Consider the following 21,566-nt stretch of genomic DNA (forward strand, 5'->3'; position numbering starts at 1 on the left):
AATATACTAAAATATATTAAAATGGATAATCCAGGTACTCTGGGCCAAGGGGAAGGGTTTAAAGTGAAGGATTTATCCCTGAATTCTTAATGACATACTCAAGGACAGTAGCTAGTAGCTACTAGATGGGAAAGTAACAACTAATAAAATTTCAGACCAAGGTGCCCTCAAACCCTCAGCTCAGTATCAGATTTGGATTTCTGTTCTTGGGCACGTGCTTGTTTTAGAGATCCAGGTTATCCTGCAGCTTCTTCTCAGAGCTGTGTAGGCAGAGTATTGAGAAGTCAAGGGGCACCTGCCTCATTCCTTGAAGGAGTGTGTCCTCTAAGTTTCTGGGGGCCTAGTCTGGGATGCACATGACTCCCTTGCCCTTCTCTACTCCCAATGAGACAGGACTCTCTTTCCAGTCAGTTCCTCACCACCACACGGTCATCACACTCCTCTGTGTTATACCACCACTCAGAGAAGATGCCTCAGACCAGAGAAAGCATTTATTCCTGAAGAGCCAGAGCTGGTTCTTCTCCAAGGGTTTTAATTTAGAAGCACAGGTCCATACCACATTAGAGACGGAAGTCTACATAAGGCCTCACATCCTGAGGGTTCTACTTTGGCCAATATCCACTTACATACCATGTGCTCCCTCTTCCCCTTGACACTTCCTGGAGGATGCTTCTCCAACCAAGATAGCAGAGACTTCATTGCTCTACTCTTCATTGCTCCACTCCAACATGTCAGCTGGATGAGAACATTTGCAACAGAGACAGTCACCCATGATAGCAGTCACTCTCCATGAGGGAAGAACAGGGATGATCAGTAGATTGAAAATCCCTTTAGTGGATTCTGCCACGTCACTTTTTCCCCTTATCACAGAGCTTGGCCATTCATTGCCTTACTGTCAGATATAGAAAATACACCTAGTTGTGAGCCAGGAGTCTCTATAGCTGCCTCTTCCCTCCCCATGCAACCTTCAGACCATGCCTGCACGTGTGCCCATGACTACTTACCTGAAAATGTTCACAGCTAGCCTCCTGGCCATGTTTGGCCTGACCTGACCATACCTGATATTTCACTAAAGCTTGGAGAACTCAAAATGGAGCTTTTGGGACTGAAAGAAAGAGAACATGTTAAGCATGAGCCTCAAATTTCTAAGCAATAGAAACTTCAAAATACAACTGTGCTAAGGATTCTGAGAATAATGTCTTAAATGTGAGTTTTTTGAATTTATTGAGTCAAACTACTTGTCCTTAAGCACCTCATCCAGTGCTTACTTCAGAAAGAGGTACTCAGTAAATATTGACTGATAGGGTGACATTTTATGACGTTTGGCCAGAATCTCTTGTAAATTGCCAAAGTATACATCATCGGCTTCTTGCACATGATTTAGAAGAAGGTATTGAGTCTTGAATATAATATTTGTAGTGTGTCCTGCCATTATTAAAAAAATCCCATTACTTTACTAGGTCTCACACCTGCTAAGACAGGAGCAACCACTGTTTAGTGAGCATAAGCTATCTATGAGACCCTTAACTTATGACATCTCATGTAATCATCATAATGATCCCACAATACCAGTATTGTTGTGCCCATTTTTATAGAAGAAAAACTGGAGGAGTTAAATGTCTAAGGTCACTTAGCTAATAATACTTAATTGCTCAATAGTTAAGAAGGCTCTACTCCCAAACCCATACTTTTAGCTTCAACTCCACTGCTTCTGATGAATTCCCCACAGGACACATAACTGAGCCAAAATTACATGCATTGCATTTAGCTCTGTGCAAATAAGATAGAGAATGAACTCAGGAAAACTAAGCCTAAGGTGATGGGTGGAGGTGTGTGGACATGTTCATATCATTTTATATTTCATTGATTCTTTCACTGATAGTAAATCCAGCCCTTTTAACATGATTTTTGCTACAGCAGAAAATCCCATGTCTAGCAGATTGCCGTGGCCTTTCACTGTGGGGTGTCTGGTTGTTTGCCCGTGCTTGTCATCTGTTGTCTGACATGGCAGCAATGTGCCGTTTTTCTCCTATCTAGTCCATGGATTGGGATGACATCTTATCCTCCAGTTCCTGTCTTCCCACACTGGAGAATTCTCATTTCTCTTTCCAGAATTAATTTGTTTCTTTCTAACTTGGATTGTATTCATTTTGCACGAGTTCACATCTTGGGCCTCACTGTATGAAACTTCAGAGCCTAAATACCAAATTGCTCCAAAAGTGTTAGTATTCAGCTCCTGCTGAACAAGGACATATGGCATGTGCCCTCTCTCCCCAGAGGTATCATGAAAGATTCTTTTAATATTTTCCAGAGGTCCAAGAAAATAAAAGCAAGCTAAGAATGTTGTGAATGGCACACATTGCTTGCGGGTGTGTTCTGCCATATTTCTAGGGATGAATATGTATTAATAAGAGCAACTATGTTCTTCCACTGTTAATAATATGCTGTCACAGGCATGATTTTTCTACAACAATGGATACAATAATGGGGTCACACTGGTCCTGTTTCCTTCTGTGGTCCTGTGCCAGTGGATCAATGCTCTGCTGCTAAGTCCAGTGAGATTTCTGCTTGTGCCCCAGGAATAATTTTTCAAGTGGCCTCAGGGGCTCCCCAGACATGACAAAGGAAGTTAGTGGACTGGGAGTTCAGCTGGGAGAAACATGCTGTATTTTGAAGCTGCTTTGTGGGGCATTTTGAGTCCATTGAGATAAGTCACAGCAAAAGTACTCATAGAAGTCAGACCATGAATAAAGGACTTGCTAGGAAATGCCCTTCATTTCTAATTGCCCTGGCTTTGTGTGGACTAATTACCATGCATGTCAAGAGTAAGAGTAATGCAGTCTCGAGCAAAGATGGTGTCCCAGGTGGCTCTCTGCCCACCTCCACTGCTTGCATTTTTAGTTGACTTTAATATACATATATCTACATATATGTGTGTGTGTGTGTGTGTGTGTATTTAGTTGTAAGTGGATACAATACCTTTATTTTTTTAATGTGGTGCTGAGGATTGAACCCAGTGCCTCATGCATGCTCAAGGCGAGTACTCTACCATTGAGCCACAACCTCAGCCCTTTGGTGTTTTTTTTTTTTTAATGAGCTGCATTAAAATCCTTAGTGTTGATGTTTCCAGCTCTCCCTGCTCCATCCATAGACCTAAAGAATTGCACAATAAAACTAATAGTTCTAGAGATGAACATTAGCTGACTGTAACCCACTGGAACAAGCACCACTTAGAAAAACTACAGAATTTTCAAGAACTACAAGAACTGTGCACCCAGAGTCAGGAGACATGCCTTTAAGAATGGGGACTGGGAGGACAAGTCAGGTGAAGATGCTTAGACATCTCTGGACCAGCTGTTTATTTTGCTTCCGTCTTTCCTGCCTGAGTATGCTCTGGCACCTGATAACCGTGAGGCTCTTGGTCTCTTGGTCAACTTTGAAAATGAAAATTCTCTTCCAGAGATGGGATGCTTGGTTCTCTGCTACTGGTAGTTACCTCCTTGCAGAGGAGATGGAGCTCTACGAGGACAAACTTGGTGAACAATTTGTTGACCCATCCTATTGAGGGCGAGATGGTGTCTTCCAATCACTCTAGTAACTGCCACCACCTTCTAGAGTTTCCATAAATCAACCAACAAGTGCAGAGCTCTTGGGAATTCAGGACCTGCTGGGCATTTCTGGGCTACAGAGAGACAAAGCACAGCCTGTGTCCTTGGAAACTTAGCCATGTGCAAAGTATTGCTGCGAAATTAAATAAATGCTATGATAGAGGAGCACTTGGGAAGCTGTGTTTTCTTTGACACATAAGCTTTTCAACATTTTTCAAAACACAGCGAATAACAAGGAAAACCGCATTAGTCTAGAGTACCGCATGATAGCCAATCCCCTTTTGACAAACATTCTGCTACCCTCCTTAGGTGAGGAGGAAATGGGAGGAAGAATTGCTATGCTGGACCAGACGACTTTCTTCCAATTGTTTGGAGCATGCACATAGAAAGCTAGCTTCTGTTCAAAATTTGGAAATTTGCATAATTCAGGAATTTCCTTCCAGTAGTGCAGGTTCTAACCATGGATCACTCGAACTGGGAAGATGACCTTACTAACTGACAAGGAGAAGAACAAAAATTTCTGCTGCTACTGCCTTTCTTGTGGCAGAGGGGGTTCTGTGAGGTGTCAAGAATAGAATTTCAGGAACAAACAAGCAAATGGCCTGTACTGTCACCAGCAAGCCAGGTAGTTAGTGCTCTTTTCCAATGGTAGACACCTTGAGGACAAGGAGCAAATCTTGCTCATCTCTGAATCCCCTGTAGATCCGTGCTTGTTGCTGAATAATTGCAGTCTCAGCAGTCCTCAGAGGTCAGGGTCTGAAGGGAAGCAAAGACATTATTTAAGGTTTTCTTTCTTGCCAAGTGCTTTCACTTAAAGGCAGCACTTATGTTTCTGTTCTTATGGTTTACATTAAGTCCTAACACCTGTTTTAAGGCTCGTTTTGCAGACAAGCTACTTTCCTATAAACATGTACTTCTGGGAACTAAGGATTTTATTATTTGACTTTGTAGTTCTATCCTCAAGGAATCAAGAGAGAAATGTTGCAATATTAATCTTGGTGGTCCTCCATGGGACTCATTCTCTGATATAAAATTTGGATAAATTGAATAGAATGTTTAATCCTATGACAAAAGATATTGGTAGGAAAGCCACAGGTCCTTTTTCCTTGTAAGCCCTGGGGCCACCTAGCCCGTAGTTTCTCTCATTTTCCCTGAAGATGTAGGCTCAGGACAGAGACTGCTGTCTTAGCCTCCTGAGAGCCAATCCACCCACCTGCTCACTGGGGATACTGCTCCTTGCCTATATGGCTATAAAGGAAAATTCAGCCTTCCCAGATCCCACACCAGCCCTTGGCCCAGAGTACTTTAACATTTAAAGGAAATGAGGATCAAATGGTAAACTTGACAATTACAAAGCTAAGACACACACACACACACACACACACACACACACACACACACACATACACACACTTCTTACTAGTTTTCCTTTTTAGCCCTACAAAACTCCATCCTTGCTGTTTGGCCCTGCCTGGGATTGCTGGTGGAGATGGAAGCAGAGCATCCAAGTCTAGATTCCTCTGTTATCAAATGAAACTTGTTAAACCAGAGAGGAAATTGCTCATGGATTCTAATCTTGGGTTTACTCTATCATTAATTTTTGTGTGTGTTTGGGTGTGTGATTACGAAAATCAGAATCCAGAAACCTTTAGGCTTCTAGTTTTCCTCTTAAGAAACTCTCAAACTCCTTAGAAGCCTCATAAAAAGAGGCTTCTGAAAAGGACCCTGTGGTCTTATAAGACCTGGGTCTTCCATGGTATGAGGAAGCCCTGGATAGCTGAATAATTTCACTTACACATTTCTGTTTGCTAGCACACTTCTAATTTCTAATGTTAGCTATTGTGTTTTACCTCTTTCTGAAGTTCTTCTCCACATTCACCCCATGACTTTGCTGACGGTCTGAAGTCTATGGAGGAAATGTCCAGTATCCAGGGCCCTGTACTGAGCTGAGGCCTGGTTCACATCTTCCTCTATCATAGCCTCTCTGCTCAGCCATGGCAGATTCATTGTTGAAAAAGCCACATGGCAACGTGGGAAAGACATCCTTGACCTTCTGAATCCAATCCTTGTGGAATTAAGGCAGTGTGTAATCCCCCTGAACACCCACATCTCTGCAGGAGGACCACCCTCAAGCAAAGGGTTTTACTCCCTCCCATCTGAACCCCAAAGCTCTCTAGTAGAGAGAGGGGGGCCTCAAAGTAATTATTCTGGTTTTATTCACCAGATCCAATCATTACAATTTAATATCTATTCAGTGTTTTCTGCAAGCTAGCACTATTCAGGGGCCTGCTAATGTAGTAGGAGAAGCATTTTTGGAGGTAATAGACATGAATCTTTCTAAAATGCCCTTGAAAACCATTTTTAACACCTAGCCTCTTAAATTTGTCTGTAGGAAAAAAATCACTTTCTTGCTCTAAGCATGTTAACTAGGAAATCACACTTAATTCACCATACCAAAGATTGTAAAACCCTATTTTACAATTTTGTTCTTCATCAACCTCATTCTCCTTGCATACATAATTGCCTTTATCTGTAAGTAAAAAGGTAAGCTTAGTTTTGCACCAGAAATGAAAGCAGAGTGCTTTTGAAGTCATGGTTTATTTGATAGTTAAGCATGCACTTTGTCCTTCAACAATAGCCGTGTCCTTAGGTTCTCCACCGTGGTACCTTACAAATGTGGACACACTAGGAACCTAGTCAAAGGTGGCACTATGACTAAACCCTCCCTCCACGCCCATCACAGAGGGGGGGCAGTGTTGGTTAGGCTTTAGGGGAAACAGAGACTCCAAGAACTGAGAATCCTAATTTTATGCTCTGGGAAAGTGAGGTAATTGTAATTGTCACTTCCATTTTCTTTCAATGAAATGAGACAGGGGCCCCAGGGGTCCCAGGAAGCTCCAGGTATAATTGTACCCTTTTCAATACACCTTGAGCATATCATCTCTGAGTTCTCCAGCAGAACTCTCACATAAGCCCTGTCCCTGAACTGAGGTCTAAAGAGACTGATCTACTTCTTGGGAGGCTTCAGAACCCTTGGCCTTGAGTACCATTCAGAAAACTGTCACCAGCCACTGTCATGGATAGAAAACTTCAAGAGAGACTGTGGCAAGAAGGAGGACAGGAACTCATTGCCACTTCCAAAAGAACAGAGGAGAAATTCAGTAGGAGTGTAACATGGCAATAGCAGTGGTCATGTTGTAGTGCAAGCACAGCCACATAAAGAGATCGAGCATATTTTTTGTCCTTAGAATTGGTCAATCCATGAACATTTACAAATTTCTCGATTAAAAAAAGAAGAAGAAAGGAGAGCCTTACACAACATATGTACACCATGATGCAAGGTTTATGGGGTAAGAAATTAATCCCATGATTCAATTGATTGGAAATTGTTTTATTAAAAAGAAACTTTCTCTTTGCAGGTCAACTGCTAGGGAGTATGCTCTGAAAATTATCAAGAAGAGCAAGTGTCGAGGCAAAGTATGTATAAAGCTTATCATTGTGAAATACAGTGTTTGGACAGAAAGACATGAAAATTGGCTCCCAAATAAGTGAAGCTTACCCTTAGAGTTGCATTCTGGTGGAATAGAATGTTATATACTTATTTGAATATAACTTTTAAATATTCCTAGAATAAAGGTTGGTAGGAATGATTGGAAGTTCTTCTGCTCCTTATCTTCATTTGCTTTACTTTTTTCCCTTCCTTTTGTGATCTAAGTTTCATCCAATCCTATTGTATAAAATTATAGTTGTCATTATAGGCTCTGAATTTAATCACCTAAAGACCTTTAAGGTCTTTTGGCAATTCTACGCTATAGGAATATCATTTTATTTTACCAAAATACACCTCCCTTGATCCTCAAATAGTATCGTTGTGCTCTTTTGAGTTAGCTCCTCACATGTTTTATGTCTGATGATTAAGATTACTTTTCCCTTGGACAGGAACACATGATCCAGAATGAGGTGTCTATTTTAAGAAGAGTGAAGCATCCCAATATCGTCCTTCTGATTGAGGAGATGGACGTGCCGACTGAGCTTTATCTTGTCATGGAATTAGTAAAGGTGGGTGTTTTGGAAAACAAGCTTCTAATTGAGACATCATACTTTACTACACTGTAGAGTTCTTTCTTTTGCTTTCTTTCACCAGTATCCAGTCTTCTATTTCTGTGCATTGGTACAGTGACTATTAATGGGGACTGGAGGTAGCTCAGTGGTAGAGGGTTTGCCTAGTTATGTACACACCCCTGGCTCTTAACCCCAGAACCACACACACACAAAAATTAAATTAAAAATGCATTTAATAAACTTACTACTTATAAGAAAATGTTCAAGCTGTTACTATAAAGAAAAATGCTCATTCTTTCTAATGAAAGTAAGTTTTTTATCACTCAGAGTTGTTTTGTTATTCCGATATGTTGCCCTTTTAAACTTAGTGATTATTTTATAGGTAAAGCCGACTTTCTTTTTCTACTTGAAATTATGACTTGTTTCTGAGGGGTGAGGCCTTGTTTTTAGTAACATGAGAATATGGTTATGTTTGAAACTGACAAAATTATTGTCATGTTTGAGACTGAAGATGTCAAAAACATGACAACAGTTTTGTGGTAAAAGTGTTAAAACGTCATCCCAACAAAGAAAGGTTGATTTTACTTATTCAGATATTCACATTGGCACTTTATTATCAAATCATCTTTTTTCCAACCTTGAAAATTATACTTTCTGCAGCACCAAGAAGAGTATTTTTCCTATGACATTACTCTTTAGAAGAAGAGCTTTGAATCATTCCTATTGCCCCTCTGTGTGCTGTTAGAAATTGATTAACCCCCTGTTGTTATTGATTAGTTCCCTGTTGTTAGTTGATTTTTGGAGAGCTGAAATTAAATTAAATTTGGAGATGAGAAATAAAGGAGGCAAAGACTCAAGTGTTCAGAACACATTTTGTGGTAGATCTTAGTCTGATTATGTGCTGGTCAGTTGACCACAGTAAGGTCTTTATTGCATTTAACCGCTCTTGTGAGTTCTTTCTGCATAATCAACATATCCTAACAGGCCACGAAGGGATCAACATATCCTAACAGGCCACAGAGGGTCTCTAGTCCAGCACGGGATTGCTCAACCATGCCACTAAATTGTACCTTTAGATTTAATCTGACCCAGCACAGCCTTGATGCTAGGTCCAGAAGCTTCCTGGAAAGTGGAGACTAACCTCAGCCTTGCCTTGAAAGACTTCCATAACATCTTCCTGAGAAATCTGGGTAGGGCCATTCTTTCAAACCCTAAGGGTTTATGGTGTGCCAAGAAGTACCTGAATCTATAGAATAAATAAGGCCCATATTCTGGGAAACAGTGAAGTAGCAGTTATTAAGAGTGAAGTTCCATAATTTTCAGGGAAAGAAAAGAACATTCCAGAAAGGGGCCCTAAAGAGGACAGGCTTGGAGTTCAGTGAACTTGGTTTGTTTTGACAACCAGGAAAGAAATGTCCTACCTGGTACATAAGGTAACTGTCCTAAGAAATGGCAGGTGAAGAAAGGAAACAAACTGGAATGCAGGTTGGAGTCAGAACACAGAAAGCCTTTCCTTCAGGATTTGGGCAAGGAGTAGCAATTTTTGATGAAAAAGAAAAAAAAAATTAGAGTGCTATAGTGTGAGGGAAGGTGACCATGGATATGCAGGATGCTTTAGATAAAGAGCTTATGGAAGGAAGCAGTGTGGTGCAGAGGCCACAGCCCAGTCCAGAGGCAACACAGCAAATGACTCCTTCACTTTGAATCATTAGAGGTGCTATGGCCCAGAAGGATGTGCATGAGAAATGATTTTTAAAGAAAGGACGAGTAAGATTTGTTGAGAGCTTTGTTGAGGATAAAGACAAAAAGCAATGACAGGACGTCTGGAGCCTAGATGGTTAAGACAATCATGGAGTCTTTGCAAGCCACATATGTCCTACCTGTGACTCCACAGGTGCCAATCACATGGACCACTGTGAATGTCCTGCCTCTTCGGAGACCACCTGCAAACTGTGTGGCTTCTTTCTTTTGAAAGAAACAGAAAGTGCGGAGAGAAAACATTAATATTGGGGGGGAAAAAAAAAACTTCTATGCCTCATTTGAGAACCACTGTTGAAAGGACAATGAGAGAAGTTTCCAGAGTGGAGATTATACAAGGGAACAGGGAGTCCAAGCCCAATAGTGAGATCTGAGAATCATCAGCCTACAAAGGCTATATTTTGCTTTTGCTATTTTAAAAAGAAAAATTAAGTCCCTTGCCACATTAAATAACAGATGAATGCAACCGAGTCCTGTGCTCAGCTGTTCTAGGGCATTGTATGCTCGAATGATGCAAACATTTTTAGTAAATCAGATCCAAATTCCCTGAAAGGGTTTCAAACAAATGGAACTTAAATTGAAGTATCACTGTTTTGCCAAGTAGCAATAAATTAGCAAGGAACAAGGGAAATAAAAGTTCAGATGAATAATAGTCCTAGAAAACTTGCTTGGAAATTTCTCCACCCTCCCTCCCCTTTCTCTCTCATCTTTGGAATGATGAGTTCTGGTCCTCCTTCCTATTCTTTGCAAAGAAACACACTATTGGGAAAGAAAACACTTCTCCCAACCCCAGGCAGCTAAATCTAGAGAGTCAGGGGTGGGGGGAGAATGTCACAAGGCAGCAGAACGTTTTGTTAAGTGTGCAGTTTGCAGTTTTTCTCATTGGGGGAGGTTTAGGATTATGAGTCTGCTCTTCAGCTGGCAGTTGGTGTGAGGCAGGTAGCACGTGTCTGTCACCAGGATATTCACATGTCACAAGGCCACCGCCTGGGGACCCAGCTTCATCTCCTCCTCCTTGGTGGGGGCTGTGCAAATAGTCGTGTGTCTCCCCCTCGCCTGTCTTGAGTTCTGGAGGAAATGTTGCCATCTTTCATTATGAGAGAGAAATCACCGTAAAGCCCTTTGAGACGCAAGTGGCAGGGAAAGCCCTTATGAGCCTAAAGCCCTGCATCCATTCTTCATCTTCTTTATGGTATGTCAGTCTCCTCTGCAGGCAGTCCCATCAGCCCATCTGTTAATGGGCTGCTCCACCTGCTGTTCTCTTCTCAGGGCGGAGACCTTTTTGATGCCATTACTTCCACTAACAAATATACCGAGCGAGATGCCAGTGGGATGCTGTACAACCTGGCCAGCGCCATCAAATACCTGCATAGCCTGAACATCGTGCACCGAGACATCAAGCCAGAGAACCTGCTGGTAAGAGGAATGCCATCTGCAGGGCACCCTGAGTTCATAGTCCCTGTGGGCAAATAGAATGTTTTCCCCCTTCTTCTTTTGAAAAATTTTACCTTGAAGGCTCATTTCTAGCTAGCCTCGGTTTCTCATGTAAAACCTTCCTTTTAAATGGATCTACAGAGGTAACATGCCACTAAGAGAGTTCCACTTGTTAGTATTTATTTGCTAAGATAAATAAGAGCCTGAGACAGAAAGTCTGCAGCTGTAGTTAATATCTTGGGCCAAGATAAGATGGTGACCAGAAGCATTGTCATATACATTTTTTATCTCTAGCACTTTTAGGTAAGAAATTTTTGCCTGGCCAAAAAAAAAAAAAAGGCCTTTTAGATTTTCTTTTAGTCTGGTAGCTACTGACTTTTTAATGATTTGATCTTAAACCTAAGAGAACTACATCATAAAGGCTTTAAAGACTAACCCCTCAACATAAAAGACAAGCATAAAGAAAACTGATTCAATATAACAAGGGACATTTCCCCCTTTTTCCGCTATTTGGATTGCTTTTCATAGATTCCATATTTCTAGGAAAACATTGAGAGTTCTCCAGGTCAGAAAACAAGGGTCCTTTCTTGGCCTAGTTATTAAGGGGACAGTCGAGAAAAAGTAGGGAGGCAGAGACCAGGCAGGGAGAGCTATCATTGGGTAATATGGAAATAGAAAAAAATTAATTTTTTCAGAAAGTTAGTTATTTACATGCACTTTTTATACATTATATGTGATATAGGTACATATATCCTCATCACAAAGATTTTTTTTTTTTTTTTTACTTTCATCACCCATCCTTGAGCATCATGTATATCCGTGATTCCTGTTAGTTTGCCCATCTTTTCAGAAACCCGGGAATTGTGGATTCTCTTTGTGAAGCAGTGCTTCTCCAAGGGTGGTCCAAAGGCTCCCTGCATCTGAATTATTCCCAGATGCCTGTTTAAAATGCAAATTTCTTGGCCTCCATAAACCTCTGCCAAATCAGAAATTGGTGTCTGGTGACAGTGTGCAGAAATCCTCACTGCTTCCAGCTCCCCGAGGTGACCTGAAGCAACACTCAAGTTTAAAATTAGATGAGCAACTCAAGTTGCACTGCACAACCAAAACCTAGTAAGATCTGCTGCAATGAGAACCCTTGTGTGCTCAGCCTTGTGCCAAGGACTTTACCATCAGTATCTTGTTTTATCCTGGCAGCCACCATGTGGGGTAAATTATACTGTCCCATTTCACAGGTAAGGGAACTGGGTGCCTAAGAGGCTAAATGACCCTCCCAAGGTAATAACAGCCCATAAGTAGAAGAGCCAAGATCTCAACCTAGTTCTGACCTACTCCAAAACCGCTAGACTGCAGTAAGCTATGAGTGAGGAGTTGGACGGGGGTTAATTGAGTGCTCTTAATGGGCCAGGTACTCTGCCAGGGAACAAGAGAAGAAGTTGACGTTCAAGCAGAAAAGATAGGCATTCAAGAAATAAATATGCACATAATTAGTTTTTTGCAATTATGTTGGTAATCTTGCAGCTCCTGGCTAATGAAGGCAGCTGAGGAGGTCAGATCACAGAGCTCTGACTTAATTGTACCTCAAATTCCACATCTCCGCAGCAGCCTAAACATTCTCTTCTGCATAGTTGCTTTCATGAACTGCAGCAATTTTCCCTCATCTGCATTCCTGATTCCTGTGTCCTGAATTATGTAGGATTGTCTCGTGGGAACAGACTTACAAGTGGGTCATTGTTAAATAATTTCTCTAAGCTCCAAAACATCAGTGATTGAAAAATTAAGGTTTCATTTCCCTTCCCCTCTTTTCTTTGCAGTTCAATTTGGGGCACCCATTGTTTACTTGCTCATCCCCGGAGCATTATCTATTTCTGTAAATGCCTTAAATGATTACATAGCAGTATACTTTTACTAAAATTAAAATTTGCCGGCTGCTTTTGAAGTGTGCTCATTGGAACATCGTTTAAATTACCCAAAAAGAAAAAAAATCTCTCTATACCCCTCCTCCTTTTCCTTTATTTGCTAATTTAAGAATCTATAACATATAGAGAAACCACTGGACGCCTTCATAATATAGGTTTAAAATATCTATAATATCTGCATGAAAAACTAAGAGATGCTATTCTCCATTAGCGTGATTTCTTTCTATGGGAAACAGGGGTTGGTGAATTTGCAGGGATAAATCTAATAGAGGATAAAATAGAACAGAATATGCTTTGAGAAATTAGGATGACATCACTTATTGCACATGAGATCTCTATTAATTGCAAATTCTATCAAACTGCCTGTGGAAATGTGCAAAAGCCATCATGAGAGGCATACTTTTACACAATCAGGATTTATAGTCTGATGGGTAGAAGTTCAAGACCAAGTGCTTTACTCTTCCATGAACCAGTCTCATGACCTTGAACAAGTTGTTTAACTCCTTTGAACCTCCTTTAAGTTGATTTTCTGGAGACAAAGAGAATTATAACTGTTAGTTCCCTTCATGTTTATTCTCTATTTCCTTGCAACAAAATTAAATAATCCCTAAAAATAAAACTGCTTCACCATAACATTGCAAATAGTAAAAATCATTTTTTCATCTTTTTTTGGCATTGCTTTAAAAATTTTACTATTCACCCATGCAAGGATTTGCTCCCTCATGTCAAAAAGTTGAGATATAGACTATTTTTGAAAAATGCTGTGATAAACTTAATGTAAATACTCTGAATATATGTGTTTACTTTAGGGAAACTTACCAAATAAGTAAAAAGACATCGCTGCACATTTTGCTTTACTGTTTCATTATGAAACCTCAAAAATCCTTCTAAACTGTTAGACCTGCTAACAAAATATTTGCTAATTAAGTGGTTGATTAATATTTGTTATAACTACCAAAATGTTTTTAAATGTCTAATTTAGCTTTATGTAGTATAATTGAGTGTACAAAACTTTTAGCATTTTTAAATTCTCATGGCATAATATAAAATTCATCTTTAAAGGTCAATATTGATTATATGAATGATTTTTAACCCTTAAGTATTTGGTGAGGTCAAAGTATGTTAATGAGAAAATATCATCTGACTTACAGTGATGTTTCCAGCTATGATTTAGGTGAAAACTGGGAACTGGCCCAATACAAACACCTTTGATAAAGTTATTGCTTTCTTTTTTTTTTTTTTGTATCACTGCTAAAGTTGTTCCTCCATGTTAATCATGCCAATGATTTTTGTGGTTCCTATTGCTTTACTTGTTGTCAAGCCTGTTAGCCTGTTACCTAGTGATCATATGCATGAGTGATAGGTGAATGACAGAGTGAATGCGATGGGCACGTGAGTGAATGAGTGATACTTCCTCACAAAGGAAAGGATGGAGCTGACATGCCAAGTCCAAGACATTTCCCAGCTCATTTGTTACTTGGAGTAGTCACAGCCTTAGGGACAGTGGTTTCTACCACTGCACTTATGCATAAGATCACTCTACTTATTCACAGGATTGCTGTGTGTGTGTGTGTGTGTGTGTGTGTGTGTGTGTGTGTGTGTGTGTGTGCGCGCGCACCATGATAGTTTAGGACTTAAGGAACTTGTTTTACAAACAACCCAAACTAGGATTTAATGCCTTCAGTTCACAGGAGTCACCACTAGATGGCACACTTGTATCCTTAGCAGCAAATATCCTCAGTAGCACCTAGTGTTTCTTCCAGGGAACTGGGCAGGTCTTTTAAAAATGTATACACAAATATCTCCTTAGGAAATTTAGTCTTTACTGGCAAAAATATAACTTCCATCACTATTTTTCATTAGATTGAAGATGTAAATATAGCCATTGTCATCAAACATAAAAAAAATGTATATTTAAAACCTTTTCCCTCCCAAACTCTGCTGTAATCTCTAGAAGAAGGGAGTTTCTCAGAGACTCTGTCTCTCTTGGTTAGAAATGTTCTGTTAGAAGCTGTCTGATGAGCATTTGTGCCTACCTGCCCCCCCCAAGCAACATGTACAGCTCATCATTCTTATTTCATTCAATGGATGATTTCTAGCCAGAAGTTCTTCCTGTTAACCCCAAGGAATGATCACAGTTTATCTTGTAACTCTTCTTTAACTCTTCTTAATATCCTTTCATGATGACAGCCAAGCTCACGAGATAATGGATTTCTGCCTTAAACCCAAGACTCTTGTCCCCAAATCAATCCATTTCATTGTAGAATAGCTAGCATTGGTAGACAAAGTGAGTGCCTTACATGCAGAATGTCTAGAGGTCATGAACAAAAACACACCTGGGTAGATTTGTCCTCAGCACCCTCTACAGTTGTCCCTAAAGATCCATAGGGGATTGGTTCCAGGACTCCCTGTAGATAGTCCCAAATCTGTGAGGTTCAAGTCCCTTATATAAAATGGCATAATATTTACATAGAACCTACGTCCATTCTTTTGTATATTTTAAATCATCTCCAAATGACTTATAATACCTCATAAAAAGTAGATGCTATATAAATAGTTGTTATACTGCATTGTTTAGGAAACAGTGATGAGGAAAACTTTTGTACATGTTCAGTACAGATAGTTATTTTTCTCAAATGTTTTTGATCTGCATATTCAGACCCAGATATGAAAGACAAATTATAGTATACACGTGGGCAACCAGAGTGTGTTGATTATGGATTGGTGATTACCCAGAGAAAGAGACAGCAGTCTTCCACAATTGTGTCTCTAGCCCTGCCCTAATCAACTTTGACTCTGTCTTAAATGAAGATGTATTATACCAAATAATGACAGAACTGAGATCCAAGGATACCTTTGGCTTTATAAAGGTTCAAAATCAGTCAGGTGAAATTTCATGAGAAATAAACATAAATCTCTATGAACTCGGTGGCTCTGGCATAGTTGTTTTATTGATAATTACAAAAAAAGGAATAATGGGAAAACTTGGCCTGGTTGCAGGTCAGAAGGGCCATGTGTCAACTCTACTTCAGTGTGAGTCTCAGGGGGACACAGCTGCTAGGACTATTAATGTGCCCTGAGAGTTCTCTCACTGAGTGTCCATCAAGAGAGTCCTCTGACTGCTCACTCCACACTACCTGACGTACTGTAACAGGGCCCTGAATTCTCCCAGAGAAGGGATGGGCTTCATGGGGCAAGGATGTCTTTCATCAGATATCTGAAAAGTTGCCAAGTGGAAGTCAAGAGAAATGCGGGGGGGCGGGGCAGCTGTATATATATTGACAGCACTGAGAAAGCAAAGAGAAGAGATTAATGGGCAAGGGATTTAGGGCTAATATGAAGAAAACCTTTCTAACCATTATACCTGTTTGAAAATTAAATGGCCCTTCTCACAGGTAAGTACACATTGTAATGTCTAAGCAGAAACTAAACGATCCCTCTTTTGGGTGCCTAGAAAAAAAGACTTCTGCTTTCTGAATGTGGATGAAGGTTAAGGGAAAACAGAAGCCAGACATTTTCCTGAAACATTATGTAGTTTGACACAACAGTGTGCCAGTTTCTAAACTAAGCATTGACTGAGGGCCCTTGTTCTTCGAGGATCTTCTTCAAGATAACACTTCCCAATCATTGGATATGTATCGATGGAGGAATAACTCAATAAAACCTTTCTGAAAGGCAACTTGGTAATAGACAGTCAAAGCTTAAACAATGCCTGAACCCTGTGACCCAATAATTCCACTTCTAGAAACATAACCAAGGGAAAATTAGCTATGTACATAGGAATGTGTGTGTGTGTGTGTGTGTGTGTGTGTGTGTGTGTGTGTGTGTGTAGGGGTGTTCATTTCAGTGTTTTTCAGTATGGGGGAAAACCAGTATATATTGAAACACTTGCCTCAGGGTACTGAGGAGTTAAACAGTGATATGATGGTGTGGCAGGAAGACATTCTGGTTAGAATCACAGAATCTGCCAAATCTGATTTTAAGTTCTGGCTCTGTTGCTCACTAGCTGTGTAACATTGAGCATGTTACTTAATGTTGCTGAACCACAATTTTCTTACCTGAAAAATGTCACTAAGAGTATTTCTAATTAATAGGATTGTTTGTAGGGATCAAAGGGTACAATGCACACATTATCCTCATCACTGTGGCTGGCACATCCCCTGTGCTCAATAAATGGCGGTGGTAGTAGTTATTGTGGGGATTATTATTATTATAGTGTTTTCATATAATGGAATCTCCAGCAGCCACCGAAAATAATTCTACATGTTTATACTTACTCACTTGGGAAAACATTCAGGATGCATTATCCAGTGGGAAAAGAAGAGCAAGAAAGGGAAAGAAAGCTCTGAAAGTCGTAGGATACAATGTTAACAATGGTTATATCTGAGTGTGGAGATTATAGGTGAGTTGAGTTCCTCTTCCTCCACAGTGACCTGCCTTTTCTAAGTTTTCCACAATGGCATATTAGATATCAATTATGTGACAAAAACATAATAAAATCCTTAGATGATACTGAGTTCCCACAGTTTTGGCAAAATCCTAGGATACAATTCCCAACAGGATCTGGAGTGTGATTTTTATGTATCTCACTGCAGCTGCTTAGAACCCCTTTTTTGATGGTTTCATGACTATTTTAAATTGAGGATGAGAATCAGGTTTCTTGGAGTTTCCGTTCTCCATCTTCCCAGCTATCTCCAGTAGAAAACCTAAGAGAAGCAATTTTATCTCTCTCTTTAACATTGTTTCCCTTCTCCTCCTTTATGCAACTTTTATTGTTTTATTATTTTATTTAACTTGGATTTCATAAATATTTGCATGTGGATATGATTTTTTTTAATTGCAGTGTATTTTTTTCCCACAAGTTCTAATTCAAAAGTGTGTGACCGTAAGTGCATTTTGCAAAATAACTCCCAGTTTAAATGTTGTTATGCTTTGCTTCTTAAAGATTTAAGTTTAATCCTTTTTCCTTAGAAAGCATCACAAAGGACATGCACTGTGGCTGGAGGAAAATCAATGTCTTTTTAAAGGGATACCGTATATGTTAAAAAGTAAATTGACCTCTTTTCATGGCTTTGTCAATTTCATGCCACTTTTGTCCAATTCTATTTGGTGAAATAATTTTAGTACCTATTGAGCTCCTCTGTGAAAACTATTTCAGTGGTTACTAATGATTCATTAGCCAACATTTCAACAGGGCTATCCTTGAATTTGTAGCAACATTAAGAATTGTGTTTGTTCCAACACATCTGTTATACTAGTCAGCTTTTAGTCCTCAATTATGGGAATCTCAGAAACCATTTGACTGGGTTTAGGTTATCTATGAATTTTCATAATATTTTATGGCCACCGGCTGCATTTTTATGGCTATATATTAAATGTTTTATTTTTTCAAATAACTTTTCCAAATGGTCTCAGTTTCCCATCCAAGGGAAGTCAGGCATATGCCCAAACATCTACTGTTCAGCAAGTTATCACGGGTGCAAAACCCCAAATAAACAGAAAAGATGCAAAATAAAATCCTTTTTTTAAAAAGATAAATACTAGTATGCTCAAAATCCACACACCTGACCTCTCACTTTAGCTCTTCTTGGTTAACATGACTTCAGCTTTTAATTGGAACCTTTTTCATAATTGTTGCCATTTAACACACTTAGTCTGTCAAATCATGGGATATCTTTATAGCCATATAATAAACCCTAGAGAACAACTTCTCTGACTATAGCCATCTGCAATGATCACAAGAGTAGCTTACAAAATACTGACAGCCTTTATGGTAATAGGATACATATGGCAGCCCACAATTATGTGTAGCTGCATTCAATTAGTGTTGTACAATTACACAGTTTTATTGCTTAGTTAAAACAGTGAAAGCACTACATACTGGGTAATTTGCACTAATCCTCATCTCTTTAATAGTCCCTCAGTGTTTAAGATGTGGGGGAACATCTATAGTATTTAAAGGACCTGGGCTGAACATTGTATCTCATGTTGTGAGCACTCCTTGACTGACAATTGTTGTACTCCCACTTTACGTGTGGGTCATGTTTTATAGAGGCTTTAAAACACAGTTATAGCAAGAAGTTCCTCTGACACCAGAACCCCACTTGCTGAATCAGGTTGTCCAAGTCTATACTTGCAGCCTGCTAATGTCCTTTCTGAAAGATGGTCAAGATGAGCAGGCATACTGAGGAACAGAATGACTCTGAGAGTACAGTAAGCCAAGGACTCCGCCTTTAAGATAAGAACTGGTGAGAAGCTTTTCTGATTTCTAACTTTCAATTAAAAACTTGATTCAAAGTGAATTTACAGCCACCATTTGGGAAAATATAGAGATGGTTTTGCAAGGATGTGTGTGCGCACACATGCATGCTTGTGCACCAGTGTGTGCATGCACTCTTGAAACAGATGTTTTGAGCAATCTGTGATGTATAACAAAGTTTTAATGGTATTTGCAAATGGCCTCTCTCATGCCCCTCTGAAACTGGCTCAGGAAGAGATGAGGGTGAACAGACTCAGGTTGCAGCAGGCACTTATGGTGAGGGCCAGGGTGAGAGAACTCATTATGCCATTTCAGAAAGGGACTCTCCCATTGGAGGAGAAGAAACGCTGGAATAAATACTTCTCCATCATTCTCCCAAAGTGTTGACAGAGAAAGCCCCAAAAGTAACCTTGTTTCCTGCCCTGCCTGACAATAAGTTAAACAGAATTCTAAAACCAGAGGACTGGACATTTATTCACCTGCAAAAATATTTTGTTGACACATTTCTAATGTACTTCAGTCTTGCAATGTTTTCAATTACATGGAATAGGTCTTTGTCTGTAAGCTCTTTTTGTCTCTCCTAAATATCAGTCCAATCTCTTAATGTTCATGAATGTTCTAAGCAAAACAAAACAAAACAAAAAAAAACAGGAGGGGGAATTGGATAAGTGACTAAAGAAGGAGAAAACAGAACATTAAAATTATAAATTCAATATACTTCATTTAAATGACTTTGGTGTTTTAGAAATATTACTACTTTTAGGTTTTCCTTGCTTTCCTCATCTATGTAGCTTTTTAATGTATACTTTTTCTTTTGCTTGTTATGCTGGGCTGGGATTGAACACAGGGCCTTGTTTCTCAGTTATGAGAAGTTTGGACTTTATTGCTCATCTATATAAAATATAATTAATATATGGCCATATGTTACATGGAATTCCTGATAAAATATAGGTTCAAAAATAAAACCCTTGCTCCATGTGAGAGAATTACATGGTCATATTCAGAACTTTAATGGGATTTAATGATTGGATTCCCCAACATCTGGTTTTATCTAACTTTTGAATAAATTAGGTGATATAGACACTTTTTTTTTAAATCTACAGAACTCCTGCATAAATGGGGTTGAATAGATCAAAATCTGTACCATCTCCCAAAGCACACATCATGAATGTTTGGACCTAGCAGAACATTAAAGCAAGAGGTTATTTTGCATTTTAGAAAGATTACTAGTAACAAAAGGGAACTAAGGAAGTAAACAATTCTACAGGGGAAGTAAACTAGACAGATGCTCTGGTAGATGTTTCCATCTCATATTTCTTTTCATGAAAAACATTTGGTTGTTGTTTAGATGACCAGAATGTCCAGCACAATGGGACTACAATTTAGGGGTTTCTTTGTCCTGAGAACATTTAGGCTGAGGACAATACTGTGTTTTGCAGTTCTGATGCCTCCAAGTCCTAACTCAGACTTGTTTAAGGTGACCAGGGCTGCACAGCTGCTTCATTAAGTGTCCATCCCACCAGACTTATTAAAGACATGGCTGTCTTTCCCCTAACACCCGAGCAGGTGATCCCCCACTCTTTGGATGCCTGCACCAGGGCAGCCCAAACTAGATAGTGATCCAGAGCTCTGGGGGAAAAGACTCCATGTTCTGAACGTGAACAGATATAAAAGAATAATTTCTACCCAGCCTCTCTAGAGAGAAGAATCTGACCACTGCTGCTGCCAAAATAGTTGGATGCAAATGGTCATTGCTGATTCTGCAGCTTAGCTGGCCAAACATCTGCACTTTGTGCTATAGTGGAATGCAAAGTGAATCAAGTTTTTCCAAAGGATGGAGGATATGCATGTGAACAGTAGCAGCACTCCTGATGTGTGGAGATATGTCTTGCTGTGCAGGAGGTGCAGACTGCTTCAGCATGTACCAGATGATCATAGAGTGATAACAGAAGAACATGCGAGCCTCGACTTACTGCATGAATTATTTTGATGTATGAGGAAAATTTCATTTCCTTGAGGCATCTCTGAAAGATTGCCCTTGCTAGAAATACCAGAAATGTACTGCGGTTTTCTTTTCTTTATCCTGTTGATTCCAGAGGGCACTGAGTTAAGAGTTCTGAATGCCCTTTGATCCTTTCTTTCTAATCAATGAAGTTGTTTGGGATACTTTTTAGAGCATATCCTTTTGGTTTGATCACAGACTAGAATTAAAGCATATAAATACTTGCCTACAGTCATAGGCATCCTTTTTTTTGATTTGTTGGGTGAAAGACTAGAAACTTTTACTGCCTTAATAAGGAAACCTGGACAGAATGCTGACTCTGCACCTGATAAATCTTTCCAAATTGCCACAGGTAAAATGAAATGTTAATATCCCTCTCAATTATTAATAAAAAATGTAAATAGATCTTGCCGGAAATGTAGGGCACTGAAAATAAAGTATTTTAATATGCGTGTAGTTTTTTTGTGTAGTTACTTAAAAAAGGCATATTTAAAGCTTCTCATATATTGGGATGAAGAAGTAAT

At 39.6% G+C, this 21,566-nt stretch overlaps 1 protein-coding gene across 4 annotated transcripts in view; it reads left to right on the plus strand.

Moving 5' to 3' along the window:
- Dclk1 (doublecortin like kinase 1) overlaps positions 1 to 21,566 on the plus strand; it is a 328,262-nt gene that overhangs the window by 266,396 nt on the left and 40,300 nt on the right. For all 4 annotated transcript variants that reach the window (XM_040281607.2, XM_021730402.3, XM_021730401.3 and 1 more), the window contains 3 exons: positions 7,028 to 7,085; positions 7,548 to 7,667; positions 10,698 to 10,844. In XM_040281607.2, coding sequence (XP_040137541.1) covers positions 7,028 to 7,085; positions 7,548 to 7,667; positions 10,698 to 10,844 — 325 coding nt within the window. The remainder of the gene's footprint in view (positions 1 to 7,027; positions 7,086 to 7,547; positions 7,668 to 10,697; positions 10,845 to 21,566) is intronic.

This window comes from Ictidomys tridecemlineatus, chromosome 6 (genome assembly GCF_052094955.1).
Source record: "Ictidomys tridecemlineatus isolate mIctTri1 chromosome 6, mIctTri1.hap1, whole genome shotgun sequence".
NCBI lineage: Eukaryota > Metazoa > Chordata > Mammalia > Rodentia > Sciuridae > Ictidomys > Ictidomys tridecemlineatus.